At 45.4% G+C, this 15,408-nt stretch overlaps 1 protein-coding gene across 1 annotated transcript; it reads right to left on the bottom strand.

Moving 5' to 3' along the window:
- Positions 1–373: 373 nt before the first annotated feature.
- Positions 374–14,091, bottom strand: LOC115480110 (cornifelin homolog). Its single transcript, XM_030218584.1, is given in 7 exon segments — positions 374–765; positions 1,640–1,682; positions 1,684–1,755; positions 11,982–12,118; positions 12,738–12,810; positions 12,812–12,884; positions 13,571–14,091. Coding segments are annotated over 5 exon segments (351 nt in total). The 5' UTR covers positions 12,851–12,884; positions 13,571–14,091; the 3' UTR covers positions 374–765; positions 1,640–1,652.
- Between the last annotated feature and the right edge of the window lie 1,317 nt (positions 14,092–15,408).

The following is a 15,408-nucleotide window of genomic DNA, read 5'->3' as shown; positions in this document are numbered from 1 at the left end:
CAAAGGACTCTTTGACTTCATCCTGTTGTATGGTTGTGTTTTTGTGGCCTATTCTGTAAAGGCACCTGGACAGCCAAGTTCCATTCAAAAACGCTAGCATACCATAGAACTGGTGTTGTGTTATGTGTGGGGCCTAATTGCAGCAGCGACGTGCATACCCGGGAGGCCCCTGCTGGCACTTTTGCGGCTGCATTCAATTACTAGTATTTCAGACATTTACTTGTGAAAGGGCACATAAATGTGGATACCTAGAGTACAGAATTACCCTTTTTATGAATTAAAATCACCGTGAAAAGCAGTTTATAATGATATGGATTTTATTCTAAGTTACTGCTTTTCAAACTCGGCAAAATGAATTAAAAATTGTACATTCTTTTTATGATTCAACGATTTTTATTGATGACAAAGCAGAATATACGATCCATCTTTCCAAACCAACATTGATCAGCACTGTTAACCGTCATCAGAGTTTTGTCATAATTCCCTCTCCCTAGTATGTTCCAGCTTGCTGACTACGGAGTATCACTTCAGTCCACATATTCGATCAAATCAAACAATAACATGTTATATCTAAATTACTATCTGAAATCTCATTTGTACATTCTTTTTAAATTAAAAAATAAAACCATCTAACCTTTTAAACCATCTAAAGATATAAATGCTGCAGTTGATGTGGATGAGCTGACCAACCAGGCCGTATGTCCTTTATCTGCCACCCTTCTCTTTGTTTCATCATAGTAATTATCTGGATTAGTCAAGGTGCTGCTGTAAAAAAGAAAAAAACAGGCACTGATGAATCTGAAAAGAGCAAAGTTGACAGTGAGGTGCATGAAAAAGCAGGTTCAAAGAGCAGTACTTGCCACAAGAAACTGGCTTTATGTCCTGAGATCATTAGATTGTTAAGGATGCCTTTTGTTGAATATTATTTTACTTTTGCCAGAAGAATGTGCAGAGATGCAATGTGAGCCTCTGTATTTGTCCTTCCTATCGGTCAGCTGTGTGTATATTCTGCGTGAAATTGCACATCTTTCATTACAGCTGTGCCCCCTTTTAAAATAAACTCTCTGGCCTGGTATGCAGCTGGCGGCAGGCATCACTTTTTCTGTCCGCTGCTGGCATTAAACCTGGATATTCAGGGTTTTCTTAAAAACTGCTATAGGTTAATTGGGTATGCCGATATTCAGTGCTAACCGGTTAACTTTTTGCAGTCAAAGATGAGCATTTAGCAGCCCTATTTAACCACTAAACCTATCTGGTTTAGGCATTGAATATTGGCAACCTACGCGGATAAGTGAGCGATATAGCCTGTTTATGTGCTAGGCGATAACCAGTTATCTCTTGCTGAATATTAGCGGTTGGTGTCGATATGCATTTAACCAGTCAGCGCTCTGGTCTGGCAAGTTACATAGCTTTGAATATCAGGAGGATGTCTGCCCAGGCCAATTTCTCATTACTCCATGTGTGTTGTCTGGGGTTCCCTTCATTATTTACACCAGGAATGGCTTTCCAAAATTTTAAGATTTAATGACAGCTTCAGCTGCCAACTGGCTTAAAAGCTGAAACTCAAGGCTGTGAGTAGGGAGATCGCCAAATAAAACATTTCCAAAGGTGGTTTTCCTTTGATTTATATAAATGTTACCTTACACTCCTGGCTAATGATAAGCACCAGCTCGAAGACGGACCCTCTCGTGCCATCCTACAGACCTCGCACCAGCCACAGCAGCAAATGGATAAGGCATCGGTACAGATCGTTCCCTGGGGAAGGGAAGAAATGATCGATTATGGTCAAAGAGCGTCACACGTGGTACTGTGAAAGCAGAGGATTCTGGGTAATAAAACTGTCATTGAGGTATTAATCTAAGTGAATCTGTTCAGAAAGTCAGTTAATAAATCCCACTAAATTAATAAGGTTTAGCACCACCATGGGCTGGCTGGCAGTTACAACCCTAAATGCAGGCAGAGGGAAGGGTAAGCTGCATGGAGCGATGGTTACAGCCCTAAGTACTTCTGCTAAGTCAGCAAACGACAGTGGGAAAGTGGAGAAGACTTGAGATGAGCCACAGACACAAGATGTCATCACAGCAAAACCACTTTATTTCTGGTACTTGTAACATATATTATTTATTTAACACATTTATATTATAACCCACATTTTCCCACCAGTTGCAGGCTCAATGTGGATTACACAGTATCATGGGTAGGCTACATTTCAGTAAAATATCATTAAACAAAGTCATAGTAAAATACTGATCGTAAACGTAACGTATAAAACAACAGAGATAATAAAAGATCAAATTAGGGTCCATAAATATTGCTGTAAAACAGAAGAGGTGAACTAAGTTACGTCTGGAAGGTAGGCCTTTTTGAACAGGGTGGTCTTCAATAATTTCCTGAAGTTTAGATGGTTCGGAGTTGATTTTAAGAAATTTAGGCAGTGCATTCCATAGCTGTGTGCCTATGAAGGAGAAAGCAGGATGCGTAGGTAATTTCTATGTGAGACTCTTGCAATCTGGATAATGTAGATTAAATAGGACCGTGAGAAACGAACTATTCTGGGCGGTAGATCTATTAATTTAACAGTATCCAGGAACTTCACACCATAAAAATCCTATGAATCAAGGGCAAACCTCAAAGGCAATATAAAGCCTGGCACTGGGTTTTGGCACAGAGTGCCTGCCTCAGGGGTCATAACCATGTAGATATATCTAAGCTAGTATTGAAGTATAAAACTTAATCGAATTGCTACAGCGATTGTAGAACTGTCTTTAAAAAGACCTTAATAGTAGTGATGCGCCGGGTGCAAACTTCAGTGTAACCACTATACAGTGTTCACCACTGGCGCATCGCTACCATTAAGGTCTTTTTAAAGACCATACTTCAATACTATCTTGCTGTTTTTCTAGAGGGTGCGCCAGGATTTCTGTGCCCAATTTGGACGCAAGGACTTAACACTAGCCGAGACTGGGGTGTAATCCTCCCTGCCCAATCTTCAAATCCTTACGGCAATCTAGACTGCCCTAACTTGACATTTCGTCCTTTAGATTGTAAGCTCCTTTGAGCAGGGACTGTCCTTCATGTTAAACTGTACAGCTCTGCGTAACCCTAGTAGCGCTCTAGAAATGTTAAGTATTAGTAATAGTAGTAAATCCTATTCGAGAAATGTTTGGAATACCCCTTTTGCGTTGTGTGCAAGTCTCATAGAACAGCAGGAAGGCAGATGACAGTGTAAGTCTAAATTAATGCTAATTAACTCCAATTACTTTCAATTAGTTGTTAGCACCCAGTTGACCAATAGTTTATATGCATATTTGGGTGGCCTGTTTACAATCTGGGGGAATGTGTCACACAGATATTAGGGAAGCGAAGGATGTATCCTCTAGAACAGGGGTTCCCAAATCTGGTCCCTGGAGGTACCCCAGCCGGTCAGGTTTTCAGGATTCTACGATGACTATTCATGAGAGAGATTTGTATGCAGTGAGGCAGTGGATATGGATATCCTGAAAACCTGCCTGGCTGGGGTGAGTCCAGCAGGCTTACAGGACAATACAAACTGGAACATTTTCCATTAAACAAAAGTTCAAGGATGTGAGCTCATCCTGTAACGGTGAAGGGGAGACAAGCTCAAGAGATTTGAGGAAATAGGTTTGGTCTAGATGACGGTAGGATTCCTGGACCAGAATTTCAGGAGGAGGTCGGTTGAGCCAACCATGTGGCAGAATTTCAAGCCTAAAACAGTGTGGTTGGCATGTTGAAACTTCCTGAGCCCTTACGCCAAGCCCCCTCCCTGACCGTCTTCAAGTCTTTGCTTAAAGCCCACCTCTGCAATGCTGCGTTCGGCACCTAACCCTTACTGTTCAGTGAATCCAGACTTCCCCAATTTGAATGCTCCTATTGGACCGACCGTTCACTTGTCTAGTTAGATTGCAAGCTCTTTGAGCAGGGACTGTCTCTCTTTGGTAAATTGTACAGCGCTGCGGTAACCCTAGTAGCGCTCTAGAAATGTTAAGTAGTAGTAGTAGTAGTAATTGAGGCACTGGAGGCACCAAGCGTGGGTGTCGGTCTGCGAGATAGGCCGGCCGCACCGACCACACTTCTTAAATCCACTCGGACCTTCGAGGACATCGGACGGAAAAAATCGCGTCGGCGAAGTTAAAGTCGTCGATGGTGGCGGTAAATCACACCTCGAAAAATAAATCGAGCCGCGCGGCCACAAGGCCGCAACGCGACGCCCCCGCTAGAACGAGGGAAAAATAAGCGCGTTCCTCTCTCACTTTTGTTTTTTTTTTAAAAAGGAAAAAGAAAAGCTTGGAGTGCGCGGCAACAAGAAACAGAAATTAACGAATTCGCGAACACGCGACGGTTTTTCCGGGGCTTGACTAAGAGAGAGCGGCGACGCACGACTCCTCCAGCGCGGAAAAGAAAAGACTGGTGGGAACGGCCAGCGCACGGGCGGGGAAGACGGCCACGCAAGCGCGGGTGGGCGTGCCCTGCGTGCGGACGCCCGCGAAGAGTCTTCTTCCGGTTGGTGGGGGCTGCCGCGGACGTCACCCAGTCGTGAGAACAAGCAGCCTGCTTGTCCTCGGAGAAACTAAATTCCAGTTTCCAGGTGCTACTTTAGATCTTCACTATCCAAGTCCAAGACGAGTTACTGCCAAAAATAGTAAAAACAACGTACGACCACCTAAAATTCCGGAAAGAACTAAAACAAACCTTGTCAGACAGGCATACCCACCCGACCCAACATAAGAACCTAAGCACCTGCAATGCAACAAAACCAAAGATCGTTAATGGACACACTCAACTCTCCCTCTTCCTCTCCTATGTTCCCCCAATGTATCTACCCAACATAAGAACCTAAGCACCTGCAATGCAACAAAAACCAAAGATCGTTAATGGACACAACTCAACTCTCCCTCTTCCTCTCTCTATGTTCCCCCAATGTATCTACCCACATAAGACGCTAAGCACCTGCAACGCAACAAAACCAAAGATCGTTAATGGACACAACTCAAACTCTCCCTCTTCCTCTCCTATGTTCCCCCAATGTATCTACCCAACATAAGAACCTAAGCACCTGCAATGCAACAAAACCAAAGATCGTTAATGGACACAACTCAACTCTCCCTCTTCCTCTCCTATGTTCCCCCAATGTATCTACCCAACATAAGAACCTAAGCACCTGCAATGCAACAAAAAACCAAAGATCGTTATGGACACAACTCAACTCTCCCTCTTCCTCTCCTATGTTCCCCCAATGTATCTACCCAACATAAGAACCTAAGCACCTGCAACGCAACAAAACCAAAGATCGTTAATGGACACAACTCAACTCTCCCCTATTCCTCTCCTATGTTCCCCCAATGTATCTACCATACGTGAACCTTATCTACTACTTATCATTTCTATAGCGCTACAAGGCATATGCAGCGCTGTACACCATACACAAAAGACAGTCCCTGCTCAAAGAGCTCACAATCTAGATAAGACAGGTAAACAGACAGAACAATTAAGGGTAAGGGAATAAAGAGGTGAGGATAAAGGACAGAGCAAGTGAGCAGCGGTTAGGAGTCAAAAGCAGTGGTAAAGAGGTGGGCTTTAAGTTTGGACTTGAAAACGGCCAAAGACGGGGCTAGACGTACAGGCTCGGGAAGTCTATTCCAGGCGTGAGGTGCAGCAAGATAAAGGAACGGAGTCTGGAATTAGCAGTAGAGGAGAAGGGGACAGATAAGAGAGATTTATCTACAGAACGGAGTACCCAAGGGGGGGTATAGGGAGAGACAAGGGTGGAGAGGTACTGGGGAGCGGCAGAGTGAATGCACTTATAGGTGAATAGGTGAAGTTTGAATTGAATGTGGAAACGGATAGGGAGCCAATGAAGTGACTTAAGGAGAGGGCTAGTGTGAGCATTAGCGACTTTGGCGGAAAATTACACCTTGTATTTGTTATACCGGAACCGGCGAACGCCGTTGCGGTCATATGTATGCCACATTGAGCCTGCAAATAGGTGGGAAAATGTGGGATACAAATGTAACAAATAATTAAATAAATCTATGCTAACTTCAATCCTTTATATACCAAGCTGTGAATTAAAAGATTGATTATAGTGAGTTTTTTGCAAATTGTTAATAACATTCCTGTTCCAGAAACTTGTATTGCAGAAGGTCTGAGTTGGTAACTGAAATATATCATTTTGTATAGTTTCTAGGTATTGTTATTGGCTGCACTGAACTTGTTAAGGTGTGCGGAATAATGAATGAATTTCAGGCTTGGGATGGACAAAGAGGAAGCTCGCAGGTGGCATAAGACTTGGTTCTAGCCCCAGTGGGCAACTACTAATGGTCCTCGTTCTAACCTCATCTATTTCTAAGCGTTTGCAGCCTCCGCTATGCTATTTGCTCTGTCTGGGGAAAGCTTCTGTTCCCTTAGTAAGGAAACATTTTGCAATAGTGTTAACGTTTTCCTGTCACAGTTGCAAACCTCTTAAGACCACCAAGGATCAGTTGCACCTTGCAAAACACATAATGCTGTGTGTAATCATTTAAGTGTGTGGGGGGGGGGGGGGGGGGGGGGGGCGGTGGCCCATTCAGCAGACTGTAAGACAGGCCTTGATAAATTGCTTTTGGAATTTAGGGAGCCAGCCAGTACTTTAGTAGGGTTAAGGGAGAGAGAAATGTGATCCTAATGCTAATGCCGTACTGAAACTTCGGCTTTGCCCTCCCCCACCTCCTCTTGATATCTTTTCAGACCCCCCCCCCCCCCACTCTGGATTAAACTGAAGGATCATGATCACTCCAAAACCAATCCTCTCCGAATGGACTTGTAAAATGCATAATTGAACATCAGTTTGTATGTACAAAGTGTGCTTTAAGATATAACTAGCAGATGCACACAAAACACTCATTGTTGCCCCAGCATTCACCACCCCCCCACCAAAGCAGGGGTTCTCAACCCAGATCTCAGGTTTTCAGGATACCCTCAATGAATATGCATAAGAGAGATTTGTAGTAGTACATACAGGTTTATGCCATGCATCTTCTTTGTGGGTATGATGAAAACCTGACTGTCCTGGTGTCCCACAGACTGGTTTGAGAACGCCTGCAGCAAACTGACCCAGGTACTCTCTCCTCCTTTCTCCCTTCCCTCCACCTCCCCTATGGCCAGCACTCATTCTGTCCCCTCTACCCCATCTGATTCTCTGTTGCTCTCTTCCCTCTTTTTCCTCTCCCTCACCTTCTCAGCTCCATGGAGCTGCTCTTCAGCCTCAGGGGACCTGAACTGCGATGTGCCATAATTTCTGGGTCCCCAAGCACATTACATTATATATAGACAAGGGCAATTAAAAAAAATACAGGAACGCAAGACCTTTGAAGTCAGAATGATTAAATATTTTGACACCCACCAGACAGGACTTAAAGATCTGGGTTTTCTAGCCCATTATAAACCATAAAATTCTACTGCTTTATCACCCTCTTATCTCCATGCATATCTCCCTTTGATGTTTCACTTATATATACTATCATACATACATACATAGTAGCATAGTAGATGACGGCAGAGAAAGACCTGTACGGTCCATCTAGTCTGCCCAACAAGATAAACTCATATGTGCTACTTTATGTGTACACCTGACTTTGATCTGATGGGCAGTACCGCTGCAGCCACCCTGAGAAGCGAGAAGATGTAACCAGATCATATGTGTGATAAAAATAAAGGAATCCTGCTCAGAAGGAATGGATCCTCAGAAGCTTAGTGGAGATTGGGTGGCAGAGCCGGTGGTGGGAGGCGGGGCTAGTGGTTGGGAGGAGGGGCTAGTGCTGGGCAGACTTCTACGGTCTGTGCCCTCTACCAACATTTGCTTATTTCCGATCTGACGAAGAAGGGCTACCTTCGAAAGCTAATGAAAAAATGTATTAAGTTATGTCAGATAAAAAGGTATCATCTTATTTTCTTTTCCATGTTTTATTTTGTTCTGTTTCTATTGATTACCTTTAAAAGTGGACTAACACGGCTACCACATCTCTGTACTAAAAAAAAAAAAAAAAAAAAAAATCTCTAGCTAAATGGGCTAATTTAAATGCATCCACCCTCCATGCAGGTAAAAATATGGGCCGACGGTGACTGCAGTCAAATGTAGATCGGGATCTATTGTTTTGCTTTGATTTCAGTTGCTCTTTGGTGTCCCCTAGAACTGGGGCGGGCAGCCACAATCCTTGAGGGCCACAACTCAGTCAGGTTTTCAAGACTTCCCCAATGCATATGCATAAGATTGATTTGCAAGTACTGTTTCCATTGTATGCAAATTGCCACAAAGAATATTCATGAGATCTATCTTGAAAACTCGACTGGGTCATGGCCTGTGATTGCCCACCCCTGTCCTAGTAGATCAGGGTTGTCCAACCTTAGTCTGAGGGCCATAATCCAGTCGGGTTTTCAGGATTTCCCCAATGAATATGGACGAGATCTATTTGCATGCATTGCCTCCATTATATGCAAATGGATCTCATTCATATTCATTGGGGAAATCCTGAAAAACCAAAGTGGCGAGGGCCAAGGTTGGACACTCCTGGAGACAGATAATGTGGGATATAAATACCATAAATCAATCAATCTTGGTTTTATATGCTGGAAAAGACAACTAGGCAGTCTCATTGCAAGAGCTGGGCCTTTACAGTTAAGAAAGCAGAAATGCATTGTCGTCAAAAGGTGCTGCAAGCTAGCTCTGTTTCTGTTTAGGAAGATTCAAGCAAGGTTTTACCCCCTTCCAATGTCCATTCCTTCCTCTTGGGGCTTTAGCTCTGTCCTTAAATTGTAATTACTCTGTTATTTTTATGATAATTGAGTATTATGCCTCCCGGAAATGCCAAAAGATCAGCCCGCAAATTCCTTAATCTGCACTTCCCCAACTGCAAAAGACTAAAATACAAGCTATCACACGCGACCAGCTTCTCTTACATGAGTACGCAGATATGGAATGCACTACCAACTGACTTGAAAACAATCAACGACATAACGAACTTCCGTAAATCTTTGAAAACCTATTTCTTCAACAAGGCCTACAATGAGAATCCATAGCTAATTATAACACTTCACCACTTCACCCTATTCCGATATTTATCTTTCTGTAACTTTGCTTAGGCCTTTTTTTTCCTCCATCTAGAATCTTTTTCTAACACCAATTGTATCTATTTCCTGGAATGGCGATGCCATAACAGGTGCTTGTAAGCCACATTGAGACTGCAAATAGGTGGGAAAATGTGGGGTACAAATGCAATAAATAAATAAATAAAAATTCTGGTCGCCGTCTCTCAAAAATAGGTATAGTGAAATTAGAAAAGGATAACGATAAAGGGATGGAACTCCTCTCGTATGAGGAAAGGCTAAAGAGGTTAGGGCTCTTCAGCTTGGAAAAGAGATGACTGAGGGGGAATATGATTGAGGTCTATAAAATCCTGAGTGGTATAGGAAGGGTAGAAGTGAATCAATTTTTCACTCTTTCAAAAAGCACAAAGACTAGGGGACATTCAATGAAGTTAAATGGAAATACTTTTAAAACAAATAGGAGGAAATATTTTTTTCACGCAACGAATAGTTAACTTCTGGTACTCGCTGCCGGAGGATGTGGTAACAGCGGTTACTGTATCTGGGTTTAAAGGTTTGGAGGAAAGGTCCATAGTCTGTTACTGAGATGGACACGGGGAAACCACTGCTTGCACCGGGATTGGTAGCATGGAATGTTGCTATTGGGTTTCTGTCAGGTTCTTGTGACCTGGATTGGAAACAGGATGCTGAATGGAATCTTGCTACTCTTTGGGGTTCTACATGGAATGTTGCTACACTTTCAAATTCTGCATGGAATCTTCTTATTCTTTAGAATTCTAGAATCTTGCTACTCTTTGGGGTTCTACATGGAATGTTGCTACTATTTGGGTTTCTGCCAGGTACTTGTGACCTGGATTGGCCACTGTTGGAAACAGGATACTGGGCTAGATGGACCATTGGTCTGACACAGTACGACTATTCTTATGTAAACTAGGCACCTAGTGTGTTTTCATTTTATTTCCTTCCTCTTTCCAACTTTCATTTGTAAACCACTTAAGACAATAAGTACTGAGGGGCAGTATATGAAATACAGGTGAACTATGAACTACCATTTGGTTGGGGGGGGGGGGAAGAACTGATTTGCCTAAGAAATGCCAGATGATAACATAGTAACATAGTAGATGACAGCAGAAAAAGACCTGCAAGGTCCATCCAGCCTGCCCAACAAGACAACTCATATGTGCTACTTTTTGTGTATACCCTACTTTGATTTGTACCTGTGCTCTTCAGGGTACAGACCGTATAAGTCTGCCCAGCACTATCCCCGCCTCCCAACCACCAGCCCCACCTTCCGCCACCGGCTCTGGCTCAGACCGTATAAGTCTGCCCAGCACTATCCCCGCCTCCCAACCACCAGCCCCACCTCCCACCACCGGCTCTGGCACAGACCGTATAAGTCTGCCCAGCACTATCCCTGCCTCCCAACCACCGGCTCTGGCACAGACCGTATAAGTCTGCCCAGCACTATCCCCGCCTCCCAACCACCAGCCCCGCCTTCTGCCACCGGCTCTGGCTCAGACCGTATAAGTCTGCCCAGCACTATCCCCGCCTCCCAACCACCAGCCCCACCTCCCACCACCGGCTCTGGCACAGACCGTATAAGTCTGCCCAGCACTATCTCTGCCTCCCAACCACCGGCTCTGGCACAGACCATATAAGTCTGCCCAGCACTATCCCCGCCTCCCAACCACCGGCTCTGGCACAGACCATATAAGTCTGCCCTGCACTATCCCCGCCTCCCAACCACCAGCCCCACCTTCCGCCACCGGCTCTGGCTCAGACCGTATAAGTCTGCCCAGCACTATCCCTGCCTCCCAACCACCAGCCCCACCTCCCACCACCAGCTCTGGCTCAGACCGTACAAGTCTGCCCAGCACTATCCCCGCCTCCCAACCACCAGCCCCACCTCCCACCACCGGCTCTGGCACAGACCGTATAAGTCTGCCCAGCACTATCCCTGCCACCCAACCACCAGCTCTGGCACAGACCGTATAAGTCTGCCCAGCACTATTCCCGCCTCCCAACCACCAGCCCCACCTCCCACCACGGCTCTGGCACAGACCGTATAAGTCTGCCCAGCACTATCCCTGCCACCCAACCACCAGCTCTGGCACAGAACGTATAAGTCTGCCCAGCACTATCCCTGCCTCCCAACCACCGGCTCTGGCACAGACCGTATAAGTCTGCCCAGCACTATCCCCGCCTCCCAACCACCAGTCCCGCCTCCCACCACCGGCTTTGGCACAGACCGTATAAGTCTGCCCAGCACTATCCCCGCCTCCCAACCACCAGCCCCGCCTCCCAACCACCGGCTCTGGCACAGACCATATAAGTCTGCCCAGCACTATCCCCGCCTCCCAACCACCAGCCCCACCTCCCAACCACCGGCTCTGGCACAGACCATATAAGTCTGCCAGCACTATCCCCGCCTCCCAACCACCAGCCCCACCTTCTGCCACCGGCTCTGGCTCAGACCATATAAGTCTGCCCAGCACTATCCCCGCCTCCCAACCACCAGCCCCACCTCCCAACCACCGGCTCTGGCACAGACCATATAAGTCTGCCCAGCACTATCCCCGCCTCCCAACCACCAGTCCCACCTCCCACCACCGGCTCTGGCACAGACCGTATAAGTCTGCCCAGCACTATCCCCGCCTCCCAACCACCAGCCCCGCCTCCCAACCACCGGCTCTGGCACAGACCATATAAGTCTGCCCAGCACTATCCCCGCCTCCCAACCACCAGCCCCACCTCCCAACCACCATACCATCTCACCTGGATCATCCTGTGCCACAGAAATGGAGTTGCCTGGCCATTGTTCTGTCCACACAGCTTGGACACACATCACTGCCCCATGAAATGTTTACAAGCAATCACTTTACCTCGATGCCATAGGACAGGCGCATGTGGGTCCGTAAGCCAGTCAGGCCTCCAGGAACTATGCCTAAAAGGAAGGGTTCTCCATATTTGTGTGCCACATAACACCCCAGAATTGATGGGCAGCAGAGCCCCAAGAGACCTGAAAAGAGGAAAAGACCAGTAAGGTAGATTAGCAGTGCAGAAAATGTCGTGCCAGTCATAAAGCAGGGCCCCATTCACCCCATGACTGCCAACTCAGTCACTTTAATAAAAACAAATGTTCTTGGCATTTAGGAGTCAGCCTGAATACTTCAGAGTTGGGTTAAGGGAATGCGCAGGCCAGCTGATGCAGGGGTTCTCAACCCAGCAGTCTGGTTTCCAAGATATCCACAATGAATATACATGAGACATTTGCATTTATTTTTATTTTAGTTACATTTGTACCCCGCGCTTTCCCACTCATGGCAGGCTCAATGCGGCATGCACTCCCTCCAATGTATGCATATCTCTCTCCTGCATATTCATTACGGGTGCCCTGAAAACCTGGCTGGCTGGGTGTGTTCAGAGGACTGGGTTGAGAACCCCTATGTCAGAGCAAGTAAAGCTTAAAATTGTTTATCATCAGGAGTCACTGAAGTAACCTTTAAAAGTTCTCAACTATCTTAGAGATAATATAGAATGGTAGACCTTTTGAGTGATATGAAGGGCTAGCCAGGGAGCTTGCTACTAGCCCAACAGCCATTAGGAAAGGAAAAAAATCCCAAGCCACCAGTACTTACATATGGGACAGTCTTTAAAGCAGTCGCAGAGGCCACTGTTCCACTCGCCTGTTGGAGATACCACAGCAGAGGGAAACCGTGCCAGGCTGCTGGGTGACCACAGGTGTGGACATGGCTAGTGTGAGATGCCAAGGGTTTAGTATTTCTCTGACAACAAGAACAATAGGCTCACGTTACTGAGCAACCCTCTCCCTCTCCTGGCTACAGAAATGGTTAAAGATTGATATGCAAATGTCATATTCTAGCATGCAAATTGTTATATTCTTTACAGTAACCAGAACTCTAAGGAAGTAGCTGTCCAGAGCCTGTGGCTCCTTAGTTTACATCTCACGTGCATTACAGATGGATGTCTTCTGACCACCACCTCCATACATTAACTGAATCATAAATCCGATTACCCTCCTCCCTACTTTCAACGTGATATTTTTGAAAGTGTATAAGTAGAAAGAGTAATTTGAAAATACATCTCCCCACCCTTCCTACATTTTAGATTGCCTGATGTTTGTATTGTATTGTATGATGTCCCCATGCATACCTCCGACCCACCCCCATCCTGTCATAGTAATGCTTGAATGTTTTCACTTATATACACTGTCAGCTAGCACATTTGCTTATTTCCGATCTGATGAAGAAGGGCAACCGTCGAAAGCTAATCAAGAAATGTATTAAGTTATGTCCAATAAAAAGGTATCATCTTATTTTCTTTTCCATGTTTTATTTTGTTGATTTCTATTGATAACCTTAGATTGCCTGAGAAATAAGGATTTGTCTCCCACCCCTCCCCCCCTTGACTACTACATATAACTCAGACTCCTCAGAATTAAAGGTGTTACTTTGTGTTAGGAGTTTCCTCTTGCCAGCGCTGAGTTGTCTGTTCGATGCTGGAGCATCGGGTCCTGCTTGTTCCTTGGAAGTGGATTCACAATAGTGCTCTCTGTGTAAGACTTTCATCTTTAAAGCTCACAGGTGGGCTGGGAGGTTCCATTTCCTCAAGCATAGTTCCGTCCACCTTGCCTCAATTATGACTGGATTGTACCATGTACTAGAAATAGCCAACTGATAAACTTGGCAAAGACCTTAACAGTGTGCAACATTTCCAGCTGCTAAAGTGCTCCCATGCAACACGATCTCTCAAAGTGACACTTGCCATAGTGCTAGAAAGATTCTTACATAAACCGTTTTCAACTAGTTTTAAACTCTTACTTTTAATTCCCAATACACGTAACGGGTTTGCTTTACTAAGCTCCCCCACAGTACTGAATGGTTAAAAACCCACCTTAGGAATCAAGTGCATGGTTAAAAGCACAATATATATTTAATATAGATGCAAGTTACATGCTGAACGTTCATTTTTATATACCTATGCAATAAACAAGCACATAGCGTATACAGAAAGGCTCAGGTTCATAACACAAATTAAACAACAGCCACCTTATCACTTACTGTCACACGGCTGACTTCGTTTTAAGAGGAGCCTACAGCGAGTGAGTTATTTAAGAGGTCAGAAAAGGAAGTGACGAAAGTTTCCTATCTCAGAATGCATCAAACACCCCAAACCCATATTCAGATGTACAAGGTTAGCAACAGCTGCTTTACTCAAAACCCGCCCTAATACAAAGAAAACCTTTCGGATTGTTGAAAGGAAATCACAAGTTTCTATTTTCAATGAATTTGAAAAGTATTCACAGCTGAATGGGAAAAGCCAGCACAGGTTGAGCCCACCTCGCTCCCCCAACCCGCCATCCTTTTAAGAAAAGAGAAGGGTTCGAAGGAAACCAAATTGTATTCAAGTCTGATGTTGTTGTTGCCGCTGCTGCCTGCGCTATACCTGTTCTACAGTGCAAGCAGTGCAACCTGGTGTTGTGGGTTAGAAGTAGGGGTGTTGCACAATTAAAGATTTTAATCACACTTTAATCTCATGACTAAAAAAATGTAAACTTTATTTTCAGTGCTTGATATACAACAAGTGGTCTCCAATTTCTATTACAGGTATTTTGCACTGTCCCTAATGGGCTCATAATTGTACCCGGGGCAATAGAGGGCTAAGTGACATGCCCAGGGTCACACAGAGCTGCAGAGGGAACGGAACCTGGTTCCCCAGGATCTCAATCCACTGCCAACCGTCAGGCAGAGCAGGAACTGAACCTGGCTCCCCAGGATCTCAATCCACTGCCAACCGTCAGGCAGAGCAGGAACTGAACCTGGTTCCCCAGGATCTCAACCCACTGCCAACCGTCAGGCAGAGCAGGAACTGAACCTGGTTCCCCAGGTCTGCTGCACAAACCATTAGGTCACTCCAGCATCTCTTGTTTTTCTCTCCCTCCCCCCCCCCCCCCCCCCACGCAGCCATTTTCCAAACTTGTCTGGGTCGTGGGCAGAGACTGCAATGCACGAAGCTTCCCGCCTGCCCCGAGATCCTTCCTGCAGCCATGTCTCGCCCTCGTGGAACGTTGCAATAGAGGAGGCTGCAGGAAGGATCTTGGGGCTGGTGGATAAAGCTGCCCATGAGACAGGCAAGTTTAGAAAATGACTGGGGGGTGATATTAATCACCATGAAAATGTTTAATTGCATAGAAAGATAACGTGATTAATCTACGGCCTTAGTTAGAAGCCTGCACCGTGTTGATTTCTGGTACCGCTACTGCCTGTTGCTGCGCATGTTTCACAGTGG

The sequence above is a fragment of the Microcaecilia unicolor genome, chromosome 11, assembly GCF_901765095.1.
Source record: "Microcaecilia unicolor chromosome 11, aMicUni1.1, whole genome shotgun sequence".
Lineage (NCBI taxonomy): Eukaryota > Metazoa > Chordata > Amphibia > Gymnophiona > Siphonopidae > Microcaecilia > Microcaecilia unicolor.
The sequence above is the reverse complement of the archived record's forward strand: the minus strand, read 5'-3'. Positions and strand labels throughout refer to the sequence as shown.